At 42.5% G+C, this 15,892-nt stretch overlaps 2 protein-coding genes across 3 annotated transcripts in view; one reads left to right on the forward strand and one right to left on the reverse strand.

Moving 5' to 3' along the window:
- Positions 1 to 15,892, reverse strand: part of LOC135212554 (large ribosomal subunit protein mL64-like) — a 146,909-nt gene that overhangs the window by 28,960 nt on the left and 102,057 nt on the right. The gene's annotated exons all lie outside the window — the stretch shown is intronic.
- The window catches only part of LOC135212551 (large ribosomal subunit protein mL64-like), a gene marked incomplete at its 5' end in the record, with an annotated part of 37,987 nt that continues 28,480 nt past the window's right edge, over positions 6,386 to 15,892 (forward strand). The window contains 2 exon segments of the mRNA XM_064246086.1: positions 6,386 to 6,618; positions 15,752 to 15,851. Coding sequence (XP_064102156.1) covers positions 6,386 to 6,618; positions 15,752 to 15,851 — 333 coding nt within the window.

The raw sequence follows: 15,892 nt of genomic DNA on the forward strand, positions 1-15,892 counted from the left end.
GGAAGCATTATAAGTATTTTTTGAGAGAACAGAGAGAGATAAACACACACTCTCTCTCTCTCTCTCTCTCTCTCTCTCTCTCTCTCTCTCTCTCTCTCTCTCTCTCTCTCTTTTACCGAGATGAAAGAATTTTTATGGCCCACTAGTATGTAAAATGTTTATTGATAATTTCAGTATTTAATAATAATAATAATAATAATAATAAAATAATAATAATAATAATAATAATAATAATAAGAATAATAATAATAACTGTAATTACAAAATTCATAATGGTCATATTAAAAAGATGAAAATTACCTTTCCATTTCACTTGTAAGGATAATTCCTCTTTTCTTACTGAGATGAGAGAATTTTTATGGTAGATGCACGTGTTATTATATTTTCAAATAATGATAATAATAATAATATAGAAGTAGTAATGATACGATAACTAATTTCAAAAGAAAATTCTTCCCTTCGTCTTTTTCTGTATCAATTTCCCTACCTCATAACTCCAGTGACACTCGGAGCTGGGAAAGTAACAATGTCATACAATGGTCAACGAATTTAATGGTTTTATGTAATCTCTCTCTCTCTCTCTCTCTCTCTCTCTCTCTCTCTCTCTCTTGTATTTTAATGAAAAATAAACAGTAATTTGTGAATACACAGTGTTGCACATGAAAAAAGTAAATTAGTGATAATTTTAGAGATACGGCCCTAAGAAAAATTGCAAATTAGTGAAATTTTCCCTGTGGACATGTTTTCAACAACATTGTTCCGGCTTACGACGATTTTCGGGTTACGTTCGTGTCTTAAGAACGGAACCCTTGTCGTAACCCGGGGACTGCCTGTATATATATATATATATATATATATATATATATATATATATATATATATATATATATATACCATCTTTATATATGAGTAGCTGGTACTAAACATGTTGTACATGCAACATGAGCTTGGTATCAAAGTAAGAATTTTCCAGGGCAACTGTGAGGGTAAAGTTTTATCTTTAGTAAGGACCAATGGTAGTTTTGGTAGCAGCTGGTATGGTCATTGAAACACTGTTATTAGGCTTGGTGGTTAATAGGTGGCAGTTAGGTGAGTGGCAAGATACTGCTCAGTCACTTGTTAGGAACCCATCACTTTTTCCAACTGCCATTAAATCAAGAATTCTTGACTGCTACTGTGGTCATGAACCTAATGTATTTTATGATGCTTTTTATTTCATATTGTAGTATTGTGGTTGTTAACTATGTCAGGGTACATGACTATCACATTTTTCAATATGTTATGGATATTTGAGCAAATGTTAACATCCTTTTGTGTTTCTTTTGCAGTGACAACCTTTTTTCTTTTACAGCTGTCTTGTATAAATATACAGGATTGAATAGGTTAAGGGAATCATAGTTCCTCCTGCAGAAATGGAAACACTCTCATATGTAGATTATTGCTCAGCATGAGTTGGAAACACTAAAAATTGGTAATACGGTGGAACAGCCATGGTTAAATTAGTATGTGTGGCCTCACTCTGACTTCATCAGTTTGAAGCTTCTTTCATAATTTTATTGGATGTATCATGTTAATGTTTTTTTTTTTTTTTTAACTTACTGTAGAATAGAACAATATAAGTGAGCAACAAAACATGTGAAGGACACTGGGTGTTTGTATGGTTGTGGGAGGTGCGTAAATCCCTCCGTTGGTATTGAAAGGTTTTAGCAGCTGTGGGGGAAGGACAAATAATAATAATAATAATAATATGCTTTATTTCGGCTCGGGGCCATATACATTGAATATACAAAATACAGACAGTTACATACACAATCTAGATACATGAGACATGATAAAATAGAAAAAGAAAATGAATAATTGGCACATATCCACAAAATAGCTGAGGTAGCATAAAAGCTAGTAATCATCATACTGGTAATAAGTAATAATATTGGTGAGAAAAAAAAATGCATTGAGAGTAATAACAGTTGGTGCACATATTATATAACTCAAATTTCAACTAGAGACCTTAGGTGGTTACAGTAGTCAGTCCAGAGGGCTTAATACATAAATTAAATGTAAATCAAACTTTAACTTGAGTGTAATCACAGTAATAATGAAAAATTAAAATATCAGCAATAAATGTAATAATGACAAAAACTGCTGATGACATCTTGCCAGTACAGAGATTAAGTCCTTTAGGGGACAAAGGCCTCCTTTTCCCATCTTTCCCACAATTTAGATCTTCTTCTTGCTTCACTCCTTAGGATGCTTTGTATGAGCAAGTTGCTGCTGTTTCTCACTCGGGTTACCAGACTGGACATTGTTCGCCTAACAATGATTTTTAAATTGTCCAGGTGGTTTTCTATGAACATCTGTGTGGCGGAGTGGTAGCAGGGAGTGTTTGTGAGGCGTATCAGAATGTCATTGTGCACAACAGTGATGCGTCTCATGGTCTCTTGGGTATAGTTCGTCCAGAGGGAACACCCATAGATACTGTAGCAGTACGAGCGGAATAGCAGCAGTTTCACGTCTCGGTGACAGAAGGCAAACCTCCTTGCAATCATGTTGCCAGCTGCACATAGTTTACGACGCCTCTGTTCAATGTCTGCAGTATCTTTTAGGTCGTCGGTGATAATGTGACCCAAATACGGAAATTCGTGCACAAATTCCAGCCAATGGTTTCCGAGGAAAATTTGAGGTTCTGCAATATGCTTAAGCAATCTCGGGAGCAGCGACATGCATTGGGTCTTGGTTTCGTTGTAGATTATATCAAATTCCTCTGCATATTGGCGGCATGTCGATGAGTCGTTGGAGACCTGCACTGATGGGGAAATCAGAACCATATCGTCGGCGTAACAGAGGTTGTTTATAGTTGTTTCATTGACGGTGCATCCGATTGGGAGCGAGTTCAGTTTGACATTCAAGGCATCTGTGTACGTATTAAACAGGTATGGAGAGAGAATGCCCCCTTGCCGAAGCCCGTTTAAGGAGCCGAAGGTGTAAGATAATATGTTACCCCATTTGACACAGAATTGCTGTGTGGAGAACCAGCAATGTAAAATGCCAATTAGATACAGGGGTGTGCCCCTTTTATGCAGCTTCAGGAAGAGCTTCAGGTAAGTTTACTCTGTCAAAAATGCTTTTCTCACATCTACAAAACAAGGAAAACAGGAGAGGCTGATGATAGGTAGTAGTTCAGCAATTCTTTCAGTATGTAGATGCAGGTGTCGGTTGAGTGGTTTGCTTTAAACCCGAACTGGTTGTCAGTGGTGTGTAGAAAGGGGAGAAGTCTCACTAGAAGAACAGACTCAAGTATCTTCGATGCGATCGTTGTGATTGCAATCGGCCGGTAGTTGCCAGGGTCAGTGCATCCTTTAGCTTGTTTTTGATTAATGGTATCAAGTGAACTAAGAGTAGGGAGTCTGGAAGAAACCGGTGAATTATGCAAGCATTGAATAGGGCAGCTAGCAAAATGTAAATTATCGGATGGCAGAGTTTGAAGGCCTCTGCAGGAAGACCATCACAGCCGGGCAATTTATTATTAGGTAGGCTGTTTATGGCATCGCTGATGTTACCTGGCAAAATACGGTCTGCAAAATGAAATTGAATGTTGTCAGTAAGGAGGTTATCTACATCCCTTCGGGAATCTTGATCATTTATGCAATTCAGGATTTTCATAAGTGTCATCATGGGGGATTATTCTGCCTTGGATATCATAGAATCTTATCAGCTCCCATCTGGACTGCCCTCTCTCTCTCTCCCTGCCTTCTTAGGCGACCTGCACACACTCTCCGACAGTGACGACCAAGGTATGCATGCATGCTGAGCTTTCCCATTGGCAGAGAGCAATACTGTTAGTGGTTCACTGAAGTACTTTGAGATGTTTTTATCCCCGTTATTCTGAAGGTTCAAAATGTTTTTTGATGCCAAGCAGTGGGAACAAGCTATTTTTCTCCACTGTGTGCACACCAGAGGAAGTTCCATGTGTCAGAGGATGGAGAGACTACTTTGCTTCAGGCTGATTTGTCAGTTTGCAGACTTAAAAATGCCTTTTCCTGGAAAGACTCAAATAAGGCAATCCTTTCATTTCGGTTATGGAGTACTAGTCACTATGACCTCTTTCCAGGCAGCAATGTGGTTTGACCTTCGGTTGAATATGCCTGCTGACTTTGCCATTACTGAAGTCTCACCTGAAGATGAGAGGGTTGAGTTCTGGAGGTTGTTGGTGTCAGGAGGAATGGCATTGACTTCAATTCCAGCCCACATGCATCTTATGGGCAATGTTTGTCCTCGGATGTATGTATAGCCATGCTCTTTTCCCGGCTGAGAGCAGTCCTGTCCAGTAGAATGAATCAGTCTTGGGTTCCTTGTTAAGCTTTCCAAAAAGTACAGTTGAGGCAGCAACAGAAAAGAGATGTCCTGATTGTCAGAACAATTTGATCCTTTCAAGTCTCTTTCAAGTCCATGGGAATGTTAAAGGTATTGTGGCCATGTTCATGCCTTCTGTGTATGGTATTTAAAAGCTCAAACCTCCTCAAAACTGCAACATCAGCATATGTTAGTGTCAAGTGTCCTCCTGCTTGCCTCACACCTTTGAGTCATGGGTAAGGGAGGACCTGACCCTGTGGCTGGAGTTTCTATGAACATCTTCTTTCAAAGATGCTTCTGCTATCATATTCATCAAGAAGGGTGGGTGGTGCACATGGGGGATCTCTCTAGATAGTGTTGTGTTTGAAAGATGGATGCTGCTTCAAAAAAGTGTGAGTGGGCAATGAAGATGGGCAGGACATTATTGGTTTTGTGTCTTGTATGTTTTCTTTGACTCTTGATCTGCACCAGTTTTGTACATTTTGCCAGGGGTTGGATGTGTTGTCCTGATTCTCCTTGTAGGGAGTTTATGACTGGTCTCTGTTGCAGTGGAAAAAGTTTGGCAAGAAACACAAGAACGCCAAAAGGCATTCACCATTGTATTTTTGGGGAATACTCCATGTTTGACACCACTGAACCTCTAGAGTATCTTCCTGCTGGATTGCCCTTCCTTTCTCCCTGCTCTACCAGCTCACTTTGATAGGGGTATACAGACTGAAGACCTGTACATACAAGTTAAGATCTCTCCAGGTGAGACATCACTGTGTACTCATAATACACACTTCCTACTCTTGCCCTTTTGGCTGCTCCAAGAACTTTGGAGTACCTTAAAAGGCTATAGCCTTCTCTACTTATTCCTGGGAACCCTAATTTTTTGTCATGTTTCCAGACTGCTGAGCTTCAGTTAAAAGGTTTGGCATTCCTAATGGTAGCTTTTGTTGAGCCTTTCATCACTGTTGTATAACCTAATGGGAGATACTCTGTAGTACTGATTACAGGTGGTAATCTTGTGTCTTGTCTGCCTTCTGTCGTGTTTGGAAAGTGTTAGACAATGTTAGAATTAAGGTGAAGAAACGTAGACACGTCTTTTTTGTCCACCTCATTGTTTTTGAGCTCATCCTCCTCAAATTCTTCTGTCTCTCCTTTTAGGAAGAAGTATTCTGAAAGCCCTCTAATAAAAAGCCAAATCAATTTTCATGTCAGTGTCATCCATCTGTAAGGGCTGCAGAGATGTCATACCTTGGTTTTTGTGAGTCTTGAGGGAGTCTAATTCCTTCTCCATGACTATCCAAGTTTTGCTAAATCTCCTTGTCTTTACGCATCACCATCGCTTCATCCAGGAATCTATGGCCTCTACCTGATTTCAAGGAATACCAAGTTTCTTTTGAAAGCATAACTTCCTTGCAAAAATGGTTGTGAAACCAATTTTAAAAATTTTTTTTTGGTGAACCAAGACCTTAAAGAGTGGTATATACTTTATACTGCAGTTCAAGTAAACTCACCTAAACTGTATTGTAAAGTCACTCCTCTCTGGCCTCAAGAACTATGACCTTTTTCCCTACAAGATGGAAATTCAGGTAGAAAATCTCCAAGAGAGTAAAGAGGAGAATGAATTGATTTGATTATGACTTGCCATAAAATAGCTCGCTGCCTTCCTATGCTATTTTTTTTTTTCAGCTATACAACTTACTTTTGTCATCTGCCCAGTGGAGTTCAATTTATTGCATACTTTTACTGAACATTCTTTCAGCAGCTCTTCCTGTCTCTAACTTGTATGAATTTAATTAAATTTGAATATTAATTTTGGCAAATGGTTGAAACTTTTCATATCTTAAATAGTATTTATCATTAACAATTGTTGGTCATCATGACTGTGTGGCAGTGGCACTGTAATGGAAAAATATATTAGTGTACTTTACTACACCCTACTTGTACTACAATGATTACCAGTAGTATACAATCTTGAAATAGAATTATTTATAGCATACAGTATACAGTTGCTGTTAGAGTCTTCACGAGTTGCTCTGTCTTGCAGGCTCCCCAATTAACAGATGATGAAAAACAAGTGTATTCTCTGAGGCGGTTGCGAAAGCTATATGGAAATTATGGCTCTGCCAGTGATGTCAATGTTGGGTTACTATGGCCCAGTAAGCAGGAGATGGAACTACAGAAGGAAAAGGAAAGAGTGACATATCCTGATGATATTTATCGAATGATTGAGATTGACAAGCTACAACGGAAGGAGGAGGAGGTTAAAATACAGAAAAGGTATGTCAGATTTTTATTTTGAAATATGGCAGCACATTACAAATAGTTTTTGTACATGAACTTCCCTGGCAGATATATACTTAGCTATAGTCTCCGACGTTCCCGACAGAATTTCAAATCTCGCGGCACACGCGACAGGTAGGTCAGGTGGTCTACCTTACCCGCCGCTGGGTGGCGGATGTACGAACCACTCCCGTTTGCTTGTCAGATTTTTCTCTGTTGCGGGAACGATAACAACTGTTGTCGGTTCCTCTCGATAGTTTTTCGATTCTCGCTTGCCTGGAGTTAATTTGGACTTCTTTTGGTGACGTATTCGCTTTGTTTGGCTTGGCATACGCTGATTGTGGACCGGTTTGATTTTGATTTTGATTTTCTTTAACGATGTCTGACCTAGATTCAGTAGTTAAAACTTCGGTTTTGTTTAGGGTTTGCGTGAATGAAGGATGTAAGGTGAGGTTGCCGAAAGCTTCGGTAGACTCACACGGTTTGCATGAAATGCAGGGGGAATGAATGTTCTTTTGCTAACCCTTGTAATGAATGTAAGGGATTGAATGAAGAAGAATATAAGTCTCTCTTCTTATGTTAGGAAGTTGGAACGTGATAAAGTGCGTAAGGCTTCCTCTAGAAGTTCTAGTAGATCTAGAATGAGTGAGTTGGATGTGGATCCTAATACTAACGTAGAATTAGAACCTTCTTCCCAAGTTGCAGCCCCTGCTCCCTGCACCGAAGCCGAAGATTCCCCTTCGGAGGCGGCAGCTCTGAGAGCCACGATTCTTTCTATGGATTAGAAGATTCGTCAGTTGGAAGGTAAGGAGAGTGTTAGTGATCAGTGCAGTGTCCCCAGTGTTGTGGAGGGTGCGTCTGACCGGCTCCTTAGTGCCTCTAGGCCTAGACCTCTTCCAGACTCCCAGTTCCAGTGGAGTAGGAAAGTCGAAAGCCGCAAGAGGACTAGGGAGAACCCCCACCGGTCAGGCGTCCCCTCGGCAGATCCTGAAGTACGCTCCCAGGCTGCCTCGGATCGCTACAAGAAGGAGCTCCTACGCCATTGCTTCTCCTCTTCGTCTTCTCCCTCTCCGAAGAGAGGTTGGAACTCCCCGGATGCGTCGCGCCCGTTGAAGAGGGCTTGGAAGGCTCCCTGCAGTCCTTTGGCTTCTAGTACGGAGGTTTTCCCGGAAGAATCGTCGGTTGAGGCGAAGAAACCCAAGAAATCCTGTGATCGTTCTTCTTCTCGCGCTCCTCGCTCTGCGCCTGCGTCCGAGGAAGAACAACAAGATTCTCCTACGAGAGTACTCGCGGGACTTCAAGCTCAGATCACGGCGCTAGCAGATTCTCTAGCAGTTAGATCACGTAGGAAGAAGGATGTTTCTCTTCCGATCAAGAGATCTAGGCGCCGCTCTTCAGAGGATCGTTTTCCTCTTTTTAGGTGTTCTCCTTCATATGGGGAGGTTTCATATGAAGGTAGGGGCTCACGTGAGCGCCCTCGCTCTCCTGGCTCTCTTTCGACTTCAAGGCGCCAAACATCGGTAGGACGCTCTATGGAGAAAGAAGTTTTTTCTCCAGATTGGATTCCCGCTTCCGGTAAGCGCACTGCACCTGCTCATCACGCTATTTCTTCAACTCCCTCGCGTGGGACTTCTCCTCAGCAGCCTCAAGATCCTAGAAGGCGCCCTTATACAAGTAGGCATTCTTCTTCCAGATGTCGCTCTCCTCGAGTGTCGGATCGTGACTTCTCTCCTTACAGGCGTCAAGAGTCTGGTAGGATCGTGGTGCATGATAACGGCCTGCTGTTAGCCGCTCCCCCGCAAGGTAGGCGCCAAGAGCCTACTGCACATCGATCTCCTAGTAGGCGCTCGTCTCTTTTAAGGCGTCATACTCCTGATTATTCTCCTCGGGGCAGACAACAAGAGTCTTTCAAGCCCCCTTCTCCGTAGGCGCTCTCCCGCTTCTAGGCGCACTACTCCTGACCGTTCGTCTCTTGGTAGGCACCAGGAATCTCGGAAGCGCCCTTCGCCAGGTAGGCGCTCGTTAGCTTTGAAGCGCCCTTCTCCTGAATGTTACCCTCTTGTTAGACGTCAAGAGTCTCGCAAGCAGCCTTCTCCTAGTAGGCGCATTTCGCCTGCCAGTCGAACTTCCATTGATCTACTCTCAACATGACAGGTATGGAGAGCCGTTCAAGCGCTCGGCTCCCGATAGGCGCTCTTCTCCTGGCAGCCGCTCGCCTCAGAATAGACGCAAAGAGTCTAGCAGGCGCTCGCCTCCTCGTAAGCGCCCTGTGGATGTTTCCAAGGATTCTTGGAGTAGGAGCCCTACCTCTCCTTCTGCTGAGTTTCCGTCTACCTCGAAGAGGGAGTCTCATCGTAGACAACCCAGATCTTCTCATCGTTCTCCAGTGGATGTGAACTCTTCTAAGAGAGGGCGTTCTCCAACCTCTCGCTCAACTCCTACTAGGATCCCTTCGTCACCTAAGGATCTTACGCATCGCCTCGACAAGACGTCCTAGAAGGTTCGGATGAGGAACCGAACACTTCTGCTGCTGTGTCTTCTTACAAGAAGCTTACAGAGCTACTTTTGCAAGTTTTGGGGATTCCCTTACTCCTACAGCTCCTCCCTTCTCCTCACTCACTTTTTTCAACGGCGAAGACAGCGAAGAGTTCTTCTTGTGTGAGGATGAAGCCAACTCTTTCAATGAAGAAGGCACTGAGGAGTTTTGGTTCCTGGATGGCTTCCAAAGAAGAAGCGGGGAAAACGATGTTCGCTTTTCCTCCTTCGAAGTTATCAGGACGCGCTGGTTTCTGGTACGAAACAGGAGAGTCCTTAGGATTGGGTCTACCGTCTTCGGCTGATTCGGATTTTTCGGCGCTGGTAGATTCGACAAGGAGAGCTGCCCTTAACTCTGCTAAGACGACTTGGGCAATGAATGAACTGGATCACATGCTAAAAGGCATGTTTAGAGTGCTGGAAGTATTTAACTTCCTTGATTGGTCGTTGGGGGTCCTAGCCAAGAAAATTGAAGTGCCAGAGTCATTTTCGCCAGAAGATCTCACGTGTGTTTTGTCTTGTATGGACAAGTCGGTAAGAGACGGAGCGAGTGAAATCGCCTCCCTGTATAGGGCCTGGATCGTGAAGAAGAGGTCTGTTTATTGTTCCTTCTTAACGAAGTCTGTCTCCCATGCCCAGAGGTCTTCTTTGCTGTTTGCTCCCCTGTCTGCTCAGTTGTTCCCTAAACATCTAGTGCAGGACATTTCGAGATCGCTTTCGGCTAAAGCCACCCAGGACCTTTTGGCACAGTCGGCAAGAAAACCTCGCCTTTCCTTCCCTACCAAGGCTAAGATGGAAAAGTCAAGTGTTCGAGAACCCTTTCGAGGGGCGTCTTCCTCAAGAACCTCTACGTTTAGAGGTCGTAGACCTTCAAGAAGGGGTAAGACTTTCGCCAAGTCTGTTAAAGCCCCCAAATAACTTGCAAGTCCTTCAAACAACGGTGGGCACCAGACTCTTAGAGTTTGCAGAAGTCTGGGCCCAAAAAGGGGCGGATCCTTGGACCCTTTCTATTTTGAGGAGAGGATACCTCATACCTCATCCCTTTCGTCGAAAGACCTCCCTTGACGACCATCCCAAGGGAACTGACGGCCAGGTACAGAGACCCCATCATGAATCAAGCTCTCCATCTAGCAGTAGATCAGATGCTGGAGAAGGGGGCTATCGAACTAGTGACAGACCATCGTTCATCGGGCTTCTACAACCGCCTTTTCCTAGTTCCGAAGTCCTCAGGGGGATGGAGACCGGTGTTGGACGTAAGCGCCCTGAACTTCTTCATAGAAAAGAAGAAGTTCACGATGGAAACGCCTTCATCAGTGCTGGCAGCACTTCGTCCAGGGGACTGGATGGTTTCCTTGGATTTACAGGACGCTTACTTCCACGTACCGATCCATCCTTCCTCGAGGAAGTTTCTCAGATTCATGATGGGGGGAAAATTTTTCAGTTCAGGGCTCTGTGTTTCGGCCTCTCGACGGCCCCTCAAGTGTTCACGGGGATTTTGAGGAATGTGGCTCAATGGCTTCATTTGAAAGGGGTGAGGATATCCATGTACCTCGACGATTGGCTAATAAGGGCCAATTCAGAAGATCGTTGTTTGAAGGACTTACAAGTAACTCTAGAATTGACGAAGGCGTTGGGACTTCTCGTCAATTTCAAGAAGTCGTCACTAATTCCCGAGCAAGAGTGTGTGTATCTCGGGATACAGATGAACTCTCTGAGTTTTCGGGCTTTTCCCTCTCAGGAAAGGATAGCCCGAGGATTCGAGAGAGTACAACCTTCTTAGGGAAAGAAGTATGCACAGTGAGGAGTGGATGAGTCTGCTGGGGACGCTCTCCTCGCTGGAGCAATTCGTTTCCCTAGGAAGGTTGCACCTGAGACCGCTCCAATTCTTTCTTCATCGGAATTGGAGTCGTCGTTCTCAGGATTTGACGTTCTCCCTGTCGTTATCCCAGGACGTCAAGAAACATCTATGTTGGTGGACAGATCCCAACCTCTTTGCGAAGGGACTGTCTCTTCAATCCCAGACCCCCAACCTGGTGTTGTTCTCCGACGCGTCGGACACGGGGTGGGGGCAACCCTGGGAACCAGCGAAGTGTCAGGTACCTGGGTGGGGGACCAGGTAGCCTGGCACATCAACAGAAAGGAGTTGATGGCTGTGTGGTTGGCTCTGAAGGCTTTCGAGCCCAAAGTCAGAAGATCGGTAGTGCAAGTCAACGCGGACAACACTACAGCTCTGGCATATATCAGGAAACAGGGGGGGACGCATTCCTTCTCCCTGTACGAGACAGCAAGAAAGGGGAATCAAGCTTCTCACCAGGTTCGTGCAGGGAGAAAGGAATGTAAGAGCAGATCTCCTCAGCAGGAAAGATCAGGTCCTTCCCACTGAGTGGACCCTTCATCTGGAGGTATGCCAGAGCCTGTGGAAGTTATGGGGCAGGCCACACATAGACCTCTTTGCCACGTCAAAGAACAAGAGGCTGGATCCCTACTGCTCTCCGATATCGGATCCAGAGGCATTAGCAATAGATGCTCTTCTTCTAGACTGGAGCGGACTCGACGTCTACGCGTTTCCCCCCTTCAAGATCCTGGGGCTAACCATCAAAAAGTTCGTAGAGTCCGATTCAACGAGAATGACCTTAATCGCTCCCTTTTGGCCGGCCCAAGAATGGTTCACAGAGGTACTGGAATGGTTGGTGGACCTTCCAAGATCGCTCCCGCTAAGGAGCGATCTACTCAGACAACCCCACTTTGACAGGTACCACAAAAATCTCCTCGCTCTCAGTCTGACTGGCTTCAGACTGTCCAAAGTTTGTTCAGACTGTCCAAAGTTTGGTCAGAGCGAAAGGCTTTTCAGCAACAGCTGCTAAAGCAATCGCAAGAGCGAGGAGACCTTCCACCTTGCGTGTATACCAGTCAAAGTGGGATGTCTTCAGACGTTGGTGCAAGAGGAAGAACATTTCCTCTTCCAGTACCTCTGTGACCCAAATTGCGGATTTCCTTATTTTCCTCAAAGAAGAATGTCATCTTGTTGTGTCTACTATTAAGGGATACCGCAGTATGTTGGCGGCGGTATTTCGGCATAGAGGCTTAAATATATCCGATGATAAGGACCTGCATGATCTTATTAGATCATTTGAAACCATTAAGCGTCCTCATGTGGTACCGAACTGGAATCTAGACGTAGTTCTACAATTCCTTGGATCGTCTAGATTCGAACCTCCTGGCTTAGCCTCTTTTAAGGATCTGACGAAGAAGGCTATCTTCCTTTTGGCCCTAGCTACAGCTAAGAGGGTGAGTGAGCTCCAAGCTATTGAGGGCAATGTAGGGTTTAAGGAAGATTCTATGGTGTGTTCGTTTCTTCCAGGTTTCCTTGCAAAGAATGAAAACCCATCACGCCCTTGGCCCAGGAGCTTTGAAGTTCGTAGTTTATCTTTTCTAGTAGGGGAAGAGCCTGAAAGAACTCTTTGCCCTATGAGAATTATGAAGTATTTCCTTAAGAGGAAGGAACAACTTAAGGCTAATCAAGATGTGCTTTGGTGCTCCGTAAAGGACCCCACTCGGCCCATGTCGAAGAATGCTCTTTCCTTTTTTCTGAGAAGCCTTATTACAGAGGCACATGTTGCCTGTAAGGAAGAACATTTTAGACTACTGAAAGTGAAAGCTCACGAGGTGAGAGCCATTGCAACTTCGCTTGCATTCAGAAAAAATATGTCTGTGCGGAACTTGATGGAGGCGACTTTTTGGAGATGCCAATCGGTTTTTGCAAACCACTACCTACGTGATGTAAAAATCACATATGACAAATGCTTCGCCTTGGGTCCTTTCGTATCGGCGGATTCGGTGCTGGGGCAGGGAGCTGAAACTTATCCTGTGTACATTTTTTAATTGTTACCCTATATTTTATATTGGTGTTTTTTGGTTGTCTGAAAGAGGTTGCAGGAGGCACCTCTTTTTGTCGTAATATTAACCCTTTGTATTTTGGTTAGGTGGTCTGGTGGGTTTTGGCTCCTTGCAGAGGTAGTGGTAAGGATCTGTTAGGTAAGCGGACAAGGTCCCTCTAACAGGATCCGACTTGGATTCTACCACAATAGGGGATCACATATCCCAGTGGTAGATCCGAGAGTCTTTCAGCATCAGGTCACGTCCTAGCTGTAGCTCTCCAGGCAATGCAGACTCAGAGACAGTATCTATGAAGTCTTCATCCTGAAAAGGTGAGAACCAAGGTTTTTATATCCTACAACATTAGTTGTTTCCCGTCTTACCTGTATTATTTAGCTGTCTCTTACCCTCCACCAAGGGTGCCAATCAGCTAAGTATATATCTGTCAGGGAAGTTCATGTACAAAAATGATATTGTTAAACTACAATAAAGTTTTGTACATACTTACCTGGCAGATATATACGATTAATGGCCCACCCAGCCTCCCCTCAGGAGACAGGTGGAAGAGAAAAATCTGACAAGCAAACGGGAGTGGTTCGTACATCCGCCACCCAGCGACGGGTAAGGTAGACCACCTGACCTACCTGTCGCGTGTGCCGTGAGATTTGAAATTCTGTCGGGAACGTCGGAGACTATAGCTAAGTATATATCTGCCAGGTAAGTATGTACAAAACTTTATTGTAGTTTAACAATATCATATTTCTTAGTATTCCTACTCCTGACCCTACTTTGGTTGTAGTCTGGTAGATAAATGCTTTTGGAGACTAGCAGTTGCTGGATGAGGGAGAGTCACTATCAGAGGATTATTAGACACTAGGTGGGAGTTACAATTGATGAGTCAGTCCTCTTAGGTACTGAATCATCATCATCATCTTTTATTCCTCAAAGAACAGGTAATCTTTACGAATATAAACATTAGTAACAGATTACATTTCAGAAGGCTTAAATTATTTCTTTAGGCCTATGAAACATTTTGCAGCATACAGACAGCTTAAACTCAGCATAAACTTCAACATTCAAAGAAAACTTGTTTTAATTCGTATTCCTACTTTGAAATTGTTGTTATGACTGTTGAGCTTATTAGCTCTACTGTCATAATGCTGCAGACGTGGTTATGTTAACCAGTCTGAGGAGCATGTTAAATGGGGTTTCATTGCTGGCACCGCTAACCTTATCACACCGCACTTTGAACTGAGCAACGTAAAAAAAAAATCTGTTCAAATCACACAGAATATGAATTATACCAATGCATAAAAGGGATCATCTATTTAACCATAAGGAAAATAGGGCTAACTGTGAATTTGCAATTTTTTTGACATGTATGACATTACAAATAAAAAAAAAAAAGTTTTGCACTAGTACTTGGGTTGAGTCAGAGAATCTGGATGATACAAAAAGAATAATTTTGCATGAGATTTGAGCACCACTGTCCATGCTCCCAGTAATCTATTTTGAGTTTGCAAGTGTTACCCACATTCACTTTTGTTAGTCATAGTTAATTGATTGTGCCTGTAAGCTTCTTATTCAATTAAGTTTAAAGAAAATTATTTTAGCCATAGGAAGTCTTTTATAATGAACTGCACTAATGCTGAATGAAATGCTCTGGAATATTCAGACACATTTTTTAAAGAGAAATCTTAGTATGTCACTGGAGACAGATTCTCTTTAGTTTTGACTTATTATACATTCGACAATAATGGTTCGTTCCCAGGTGCTTTTTGACAAATAGATTATATTTTTTTTTAGTAAAAGAAGAAAATTGTTAAGGGTTTGTTCCCCATATTTTTTTGGCTTACTGTACAGCGCATACTGACACATTACAGCTAACAGAAACATAAAATTGCATTTCTCTTAATTAAGTTTATAATTTACAATTTTTTTGTTCATTTTTTTCATCTCCCACCTATGCTCACCTGCCCACTGTTGCTCCGTCAGAAATATTTGAAAAAAATTGACATGGCTTCTTTGTGCCTCTTTAGTAATTTGATTCTGGCAAAATTATTATTTCTTATTGTGTTTTTTTTTCCTTTTTCCCAATTTCCCAATTTGTAATATAATTTGTCATTATTTATTCTTAGCTCAGTACTGTTCTTGCTACATTAGGAGCTATGGTGCTATGGAGTACATCTAGAATCATCCTGAAGATAAATAGAAATTGAAACCTGATTCTTTAAGCTACCTAAACTGTTATTTTAACACTTGATGTTTCTTCCATTTATTAATTTTACTCTTCATTATCTCCTTCCTTTTCCTCCTTTTCAGCTTATATATGGAAGTCCATGGGAAGTAATTAAGGGAATAAAATAAAGTTATATGTATATAAATATGGAGACTAGCAAGCAGAATAATACTATAGAATTTCTGTATGTGGTACATTTTTTTTTAGGTTGAAATGAACGCAGATTTTTTATTGCAGATATAGTTTGAGTAAAGTGGCCATACTTTTTTTTCAGTTGACCGTAATCATCATAGATCATACCTTAGAGATTTACTAAGATGTATTGTAGAATGTATCAAATAGTTGGTGGTATATAAATCTGACATGCAAGGGTTGATGTTCCAAAACAAATCAAGAGGTGAATGCTAGAAAATCTGGAATGTATGTGCATTGTGTAATTTGTAGTGCTATTAAATTGCCTTTATTTTTCACTGTTTACAGACAGCAGGAGCTTGCTCTAAAAGTAACTAAACTAGAGGATTGGAAAAGAGAAGTAAGAGAGCGTTATCAAAATAAATTGAGGCTAGCTCAGGAGGCAAAAGTAAGTCATTTTTATCCGTATTTCTTGTGCTAAATTTGTTT

The sequence above is a fragment of the Macrobrachium nipponense genome, chromosome 41 (genome assembly GCF_015104395.2).
Source record: "Macrobrachium nipponense isolate FS-2020 chromosome 41, ASM1510439v2, whole genome shotgun sequence".
Taxonomy (NCBI): domain Eukaryota; kingdom Metazoa; phylum Arthropoda; class Malacostraca; order Decapoda; family Palaemonidae; genus Macrobrachium; species Macrobrachium nipponense.